This window comes from Papaver somniferum, chromosome 7 (assembly GCF_003573695.1).
Source record: "Papaver somniferum cultivar HN1 chromosome 7, ASM357369v1, whole genome shotgun sequence".
In the NCBI taxonomy this organism is placed as follows: domain Eukaryota; kingdom Viridiplantae; phylum Streptophyta; class Magnoliopsida; order Ranunculales; family Papaveraceae; genus Papaver; species Papaver somniferum.
Window position 1 is genome coordinate 259,304,240 of NC_039364.1, and position 8,649 is coordinate 259,312,888.

At 35.6% G+C, this 8,649-nt stretch overlaps 1 protein-coding gene across 1 annotated transcript; it reads left to right on the top strand.

Moving 5' to 3' along the window:
- Positions 1-1,424: 1,424 nt before the first annotated feature.
- On the top strand, positions 1,425-6,579 carry LOC113300230 (ornithine carbamoyltransferase, chloroplastic-like). Its single transcript, XM_026549434.1, has 5 exons — positions 1,425-2,299; positions 3,997-4,292; positions 4,909-5,040; positions 5,171-5,446; positions 6,127-6,579. Exons 1-5 carry the CDS (start codon positions 1,861-1,863, stop codon positions 6,307-6,309), a joined length of 1,326 nt encoding a protein of 441 aa, XP_026405219.1. The 5' UTR covers positions 1,425-1,860; the 3' UTR covers positions 6,310-6,579.
- The last annotated feature ends 2,070 nt before the right edge of the window (positions 6,580-8,649 follow it).

Consider the following 8,649-nt stretch of genomic DNA (forward strand, 5'->3'; position numbering starts at 1 on the left):
TTCATTTTTTTTTATTAATTTTTGATTAATTTTTATATTTTCATATTTTCCTCCATATAAATTTTTCCTTAATGTAGAACTATTTTGTAAAAAATATGGGGTTAGAATATGGTGAGACAAACATAATATATAATAAGCCTGTGATGGATACAATGGAAGGACAAACAACATCTTTACTAATACATCTTATGATTACTCTAGTCGAGTTAGAGAAAATTCTTCCCTAGCCAAGTTTTATGTTGTCAAAGTTCCCAAACATGGCCGTTAGGTTAAGGAAGTATTGGGTTTAGCTCAGAAGTCATTTCTTGCTGTTATTTATGTGATAATTGGGTTTTCCTTAATTCTGTCAAGTTTCAGTTTTTAATGAAATGGGGATTTGTCGCTTATCCTTGATTATAGTCTCGTTATGGGGTTTTACTCAGATAGCTCTGCATATTAGTGAAACGGATACTGGTGATGGTGGTATGATTAGGTACAGATTGCTCTGCATTTTAGTGAAATGATTACTTATGGGTTTCAACAGGAAATTGGTTTAGAACAACTCCTTTCAGGATATAATCACCCACTGGAAATCAATAATAGACGGCATGCAATACAAAAATGGGGGTCTATTTGACCTTTTTACATTCACTCAATACATTTTAAGTTTTTAACCTTTCTCGTCAAAAAGGTTAAGACAGTCAGTTTATTGTTCAACATGGATTGAAATTTATATTGTTAAGTGTATTTATGTAGGTTTGTATCTCATCAATACTGATCATGGTCATTGAGCAATGTCTTTTTTCCGCTTAGATTTTCTTAAGATAACAACTTTTTTTATGGTATCAACAAGTTCTCCTCGTGTGTTTTAAATTTGTAATGCTCACTGCAGAGATCTCCCAAGGTATTTCTTAAGGTAACATCTTAGGACATTGAAACTCAAGCAGTTTTGGTATGAGGCCAAAGTCACAGGTTGAGGTTATCGTTTTCGATTTCAGATATAAAGACTAGGCCAAAGTGATAATGCGGATAATAACAATGAGCAAATAAATTCTTGAATTGAAACCGACACAAAAGTAATTTCTTGATAGATACCACCCCAAAGCACCCCAAAAGTAAATTCATCGAAGTTAGGTACAGTTTTAGTTTGACGTAGATATATTAAAAGCTTTCCGTGATTCATCCTATTTGGTAGTGGTTTTTTATTGTTTATTGTTGTGCCGAGAGGTTCATATTGTTCCTCAAGGCATTCCAAGATCCGGCATTATAAACGAAAAACTACACATACAACGGAAGCTAATGCACAATAAACACAAAAGACGCAGAGATTTACGTGGTTCGGCAATGGCCTAAGTCCACGGGCAGCAATTCACTTACTTCATATATCAGAGAATACCCAATGCACATGACACTCAACACCTGTTCTTCTTCTTCACATTCTCAACTCACCTTCAAATCTCCCCCAACTCTCCCAGCCCCAAAGCCATGAGAGGATCTACATCTTGCTAATGGAGAGATTACTTCTCTTCTTTGTGAGGAGATGTCTACAACCTAAGGGTTTAGACAATATTGATGTAGATGATGTAGATACCTATAACCTAAAGGTTATGCCTTTATTTATAGGCTTACAATACTTCAAATAGGAAACCAAGCTTTACTCTAATTTAGGAAATCCAAATTAGCTAAGATAGGAAACCCTTGTTTAGACAGATAGAAGTCTAAACACATTCCAAAAATCAGTAAAAACTGATTTAGGAAATCACACTGATGTTTCCTAAAAATCAAGCCAATATCCAACATTTATTTCATGTTATATGTATGAGTTCTTGGAAACTTCTGTCAATAAAATGGCTTATCATATTGTAGACTCGTAGTTCGATAATGCGAGGATCTAATTCAGCATCTACAGCCTCTGTTTCTTCTAATGTTATACAGTTCTCATTAACAGTGCCCATTGGAGAGAAAATATCCTGTTCAAAGTCTTATCGTTTTAGACCATTTTATTCTTTGTTGTATAGAACCTCATGTTGTGTAATTATGTTTTTTATGGAGAGTTCTCTAATTTGTGTAAAATTATGTCTCCAGGGGCACATCTGCGGGTCTGCCAGTCATGGAATGCACATCCATCTGTTGTACACTTGTACTTCTCCTCTCATTCGATCTGAGACTTCATCTCTCTCATCATTTTCTTCATCATTTCCAACTCAGAAACTACTGCAATCTGTTTGTTTTCCATCAAGTTCGTTGAAATCTAACCAGATTTCGTGTCAGACATCTGCTTCTGCTTCTTCTTCCATTTCATCTTCTGTTAATGGAAAAGGTTAGATTTTTCATTTCGTTTTTTTCTCACTATTTTACATAATGGGTTTGCTTAAAAAATTGACCATGTTGAGATTTAGGTTAGGGTTTTAGCCGCGTTCGTGAGCGATGGAATAATGGTTTTTTTTTTATCGAGTTTGAACTGGGTTTTCTTTTTAGGTTGTCTCTTTAGATTATTAGGGTTTCATTTTCTTTATTGTTTCATTTGTCTGGTACAACAGAATCCGTTGGTTTTCTTAATGGGTGAATTATATTTCGAAATATTAATGGCTCTTTCTACCGATTGATTACACTGAACCTCATTTAGTACAATGTAAGCCATGATGAGCTCCTAGCATGTAGAATTGTGTGCATATAGGTAAGAGGTTAACATAAATAGCCGAAGAATGTATACTGAGTTAATCAATCTGAAATCTTAATACAACGTATTGAGAGACTCTCAATTCTCAAGTTCGCTAGTCACGCGATAGTACTCATTTAAGAATACAAAAATGTTGCAATACTCAATTGGTTCAACGTCAGCCCACCCCCAAGTTGCAACTTTACATTTATTAGCTGCCTATTAACGAAATGCTAACATAAGCATGAACAACTAGAAAAGATATGTAGGAGGAAAAATAAGAACACTTCTAGCCCTAGGTTTCGGAGGGAATGCCTTCAATAATCTTTGTTATAGGCCTTAAAGAAATGAAATTGCTTTCGAGTTCCTCCCTTGTAAAATACTTGATGTGTTGGAGTAGTGTTGATATTTTCGTTGACTAGTAAGTGATCTATTGATCTTATACAATGATACGTTTTAGCACCGATTAGTAGTTGGTACAAACTCTTGAAATCGGTATGTATAAGCAAATAAGGTTTCAGATGAACCATCTCGCTCTCTGTTCTGTTATTTGACTGGTGAATAGGTATTTTTGGATTCTGTAATGTACGACTTAAATTGAAATACTAATGACTTTTTCTCTAACTTCAACTTAACCTCTTTATGTATATTGATTTTTGGTTTCACTTAGTGTTTTGTTATAGCTTAGGTTCTCTCATATGAAAGTATGCTAATCAAAGTTTTTGCCTGACTTTGAACTGAGTAGAGAAGAATGGCTAAAATCTTGGAAGCAACTGCTGCCATACCATTCAAGAACAAATATTTCGCTTTTCGTTTTGCATGATAGCTCGATAATCAAATATTGTAATTGTTGGAGTGTGTTGAGAATATCACCAATTTCAGACTTAGGATCATAATGTAACACTCTTCAGAAGAGTGAATTAGGATATGACTAGCAAGAAACTGACACAATTGATCCTAGAGATTATATTGAGATATATAATCTTGCTGATGAATAATAAGCTTGCTTGTGTAGTGTGCCTTATACAGTAGTACATGCAACATCTATTAGTGGTTCATACATACCCAAAGATCATAATTAGTAGTAAATTCATATGCAGTGAAGCATACATATTACATTAGTGGATACTTCTATTATGAAGTTTTTCTTAGAATGAATAACCCAGTTACTTGTGTGAATAAGTTCCCGTAACACTTGTGCTATTTTGCTTTAAACCTTTTTGTTCCTTGCAAAACGAATACCAGAAATATGCTGTTTATTTAATTAATCTTCCTTTGCCAGCAAAAATAAAAGGTACCTACAACCCACGAATACTGCAACATACATTGCTGAATTCGTAAATTTGATATGTTTTCAGCAAAACTGGGGCTTAAGGACTTTATTCACATCAGTGATTTTGAAGTCAAGGCGCTACTTAAATCAGGAGACAGATCATTCCAACCATTTAAAGGGAAGTCAATGGCAATGATCTTTGCAAAGCCGTCAATGAGAATTCGAGTTTCTTTCGAGACAGGCTTCTTCTTGTTAGGTGGACATGCTATATATTTAGGACCGGATGATATCCAAATGGGGAAAAGGGAGGAAACACGTGATGTTGCTCGCGTGCTTTCTGGCTATAATGATATCATTATGGCTCGTCTATTTGCTCATCAGGTATGACGGTGAGTTTTGCCTATCATTCTGTAGTTGTTACATTTACTGTTAATGGGATCTGTTGGGGTTGATTTGCTGTTTCTAGATCCTGCATATTATGCCATCTCTGCAAATTGGATATCCAGAGCTCGTAACTTTATTATCTTCAAGTAGTTGGCATAAGCTCAGGAGATCTTGGCTGTTCAAGCCAGTTATACAAACTATATATTTTTAAACTTCAGCATGACTTGGTGTAAATTTAATCCAACTTTCTTCGTTCAGTTTAAATTCAGGCTATGTAAAATTTTGACTCGAGATTGCTCTAATTTGAACTAGCGATAGCAATTCCTGCTAGCAGTCACATGTCTTTACTAGCCATTGTTAAATTTGCATCCAAGCTTACAAAATTTGGATAAGTTGCACGAGGAAGCCTAGTTAAGGCTTTTTTATCCTCCTGCTTAAAACCCCTTTCAGTTTACCCTCCCCTACCAAGAATCGTGGGCCGTGGCTTCGCCACTACCACTGATGACTCCAACCTTGGAGATTGTTTATATCAGCTATTCTGGTCATTGTTTGTGCTTTTCTTTATGTATTTATGTTTCTTGTTCTATTTACCACAGCTATTTTAGCAATGCAGGACATTCTTGATTTGGCAAAATACGCTTCTGTACCAGTCATCAATGGCCTGACTGACTACAATCATCCTGTTCAAATTATGGCCGACGCACTCACTATAATTGAACATGTTGGTCAGCTTGAAGGAACAAAGGTAATTTAATTCCTCTCTTGTTATTGAATAACACCTTCACAAAGCGAATTGAATTCTCCTTATTCCTTCATGTATCTCGGTTTAATTTTAGACTATGCTGATATTGCTCTTTTGTCAATGTGAACCACAGGTCGTCTATGTAGGAGATGGAAACAACATTGTGCATTCATGGCTCTTGTTGGCATCGGTGGTTCCTTTTTATTTCGTTTGTGCATGTCCTAAAGGATTTGAACCAGATGAAAAGACAGTTGAGAAGGCACGGAAAGCTGGAATAAGCAAAATCGAGATAACCAATGATCCCAAAGAAGCTGTTAAAGCGGCAAATGTTGTGTACTCTGACGTTTGGGCAAGTATGGGTCAACAAGGGGAGGCTGAATACCGCCGTAAAGTTTTTAATGGATTTCAGGTATACTTTTTGGCTGTCACATGGAATGGTTGAGTCCCCAAATAAGTTTTGTTTAAATTATAGTGGCATTGCATGTTACGATTGATTTATTGATAGTGATAGGCTTATGGCTGGTAACCAATGATGTACATGCACGTAGATAGATCAAAATAGATAAATCTCAAATCTGTGAAGGCACAGCATAGAAAAACTTTTAAGGTTGTCCAACAGTCCAACTTAAATTAATCAGTACAAAATGTTTATGCCTCTCTTTTTCTCCAATAAGGTGTACATGTTCCAGAAACTTATCCAACGGATTTGAAAGTCTATGCATCTGGTTTCTTTTATAGGATCTATCACAAGTTCGATATAGTATATGGTCGTTGACCTATGAGATTCTGCACAGCAATCATATAGATTGCATGAACTCGGAAGAGATACCCTTATACAGAAAAACTCTTTAAACTTCGAAAGCGTAGTGATTCTTCTATGCAGAAAAACCCTGAACAATGTATAGGTGAAACTAAAATCTTAGAGTTCTATTGAAAATAAATGGTAGTAATTTGCTTGAATTTAGTTTTCTGTCAAAATAGGAAGCGACTTTATTTGACAGTAGCGTGGAGTCTTCTTCTTTAGGTTACTGGTGCATCCTGTGATTATGTGTACTAACTATGAATTATTCCCTGCCCCGTCTATTGCAGGTAAACGAAGCGCTAATGACGCTAGCAGGACCAGAAGCGTATTTTATGCACTGCCTACCAGCAGAAAGAGGTGTCGAGGTCACAAATGGAGTCATTGAAGCTCCGAACTCCATCGTCTTTCCACAAGCTGAAAACCGCATGCATGCACAGAATGCTGTAATGCTTCATCAATTTGGTTTGTAACTGTTAGGAGGTGAGGGTAAATAATAGCTTAGTTGGTAGTACTAGTGCTAGTGGTAGTAGTGTTTTTTTTTTCTTCCCGCATTCTGATGGTAGACTAGTCTGACGTGATGTTAAGAGCGAAAAACACCATCCTTTCCTCTCCTTCATCTGCATTAGGAATGAAAAACTAGTAGTGATTGTTTCTTCGTATCTTCTTGATGTGGTTAAAGACTGTTACCTCGTGTTATTCAGTAATTCCTTTTGGATGTCGTCTTGTTTTAGTTGATCTCATCATAGGTGTTTTCTTATGAAGTTCTATTTCAGTTTGTACTTGGAATAAGTATTTGTTTGATGTTTGTTACTCATGGAAAAAATCACAAATTGAATTGATTTACTTCTAGGGAACTATCCTGACTCTCAGAATAGGCATTTCCAAAGTTGGCCTTCTTTAATGCAGGAGCCAAACTTCCATAAGTTGGTTTTTGACTATTTTTTAATGAAGGCTATTATTGGGGCGTCACATTCCATTAGAGGGGCGTCACCTAATAGGACAAAAACGGGTCACCCAGAAGTAATATCAAAAACCCCTTATCTCAAATAATTTTGTACTGACCGAACAACCCTTTAGTTAATTTTAATTTTATTAGATAATAATTAATTCTACGGTTGGAATCAATCCAAACCTGGACGTAAAACCAATTTCTACGGTTGGAATTAAAAGGAACCTGGACGTAAAATTGAAATTTACGGCTAGGTTGACGAAAGGAAAATTCAGTAAACTAAACCTAAACGTAAAATTGAAAATTACGGTTGGAATTCAACTAAACCTAGACGTAATACAACGTGCAAATCAAAGTTTACGGTTGAATTGAACTAAACCTAGACGTAAGTTCTTCAAAAACTAAATTACGGTTGAAAAATCTAGTAACGTACCCAGACGTAACACTAGCAAAAAGTAGCTAAAATCCTAATTTTACTTCGATTTCATTCAATCTAACCTGTTTTAAGCACAAAAACAAGTAAACAAAGATGAGTATGTTCGATTATTACCTTACATACACCATGGATTTGTTCGATGAAAAGAATTCAAATGGATTTACGATGAAAAGGATGAAGAGAAAGAGGAGAGGAAGAAGAAGAGCAATTGAAATGTGAAGAATGAAGAATAGAAATTAGGTTTTGTTTTTGTTTTTTAATTTTAATTGAAGGGTAGTTTGGACAGTTGCTATTGAATCAAAAGTACCCCATAACCAGATTTTTGGTCACTAAATATCCAAGTGAAGCCCCTCTATTGGACGGTGACGCCCCAATAATAGCCCTCTTTTTAATCTCACCAGATCTTGGCTATTTTTTTATAGGGTGAATGCACGCTTAGGAGTTGGGTACCCAATTTCAGAATGATTTTAGAAGCAAAAAAAAAAAAGTTATCAGAGCAAATTTATTTCTTTGCTTCTGCTTTTCTTGAATTTAGGAGCAGGAATCGAAGAAAAAACATTCTGCTTCACATAAAATTAACATTTTTCGTTTTTAGAATTATTTTGAAGGGTCTCTTCAGAAAGTTAACCTTTTTCGTTTCTAAAATTATTCTGAAGGGTCCTCTTCACCGAAAGTTATTCGGTTTCTAGAAATTATTTTGAAATTATGTATCCAAACTAATTTCCGATTTTTTTTGTGAAGATATTTCTCCTTCACATCCTCACTTTTTTGTGAAGCAGAAATACCTTGCTTTTATTTCTGCTTCTGGTACTGGGCTAGAGAAAACGCTTCATTTTTCTATGGACCCCCATCAGAGACCCATTGATATACTCAACAGATGTTGACCAAAAGAGCGTCCTAACGAAAAAGAAAAAGAAGGCACTATTAAACTAAATATAAATAGCCTGGCGTTTTTAGGGGCCACTCAAAAGGATTTAGGGTCCATCAATTTATACCAGCCAAAGACTCTAGTTAAGGGGCACCTTATATGATATTGAAGTTACATAAATGCCCTTCTGGTAAAACTGTATAAAAACCAAATCAAAAACAATTCTACTCATTTCAACTCTTCTTCTTCCAGTTTCATATTATCTTCCGATTGTGGAAGAATTTTTTTTTTTCCTCGTTCAACCGAAACATCGCCGCGAATCGTAAAATCAAAACATCGTCGATTCGATTATAAAACAATGGATAAGAGAAATGAAACCCACAGACCTAGAACCAAAAATGTTGCTCAGGGTATCGATCCAAACATTGGAATTTTAGCAAGAAATAAAGAAATTCTTGCTGCAAATGAAGAAGAACGCGAAGAACGCGAAGAACAAGTACTCGGCAATGTAGTCGGTGGTGGATTCCGAGACTCAAACACTTCGTCAACTTCAAATG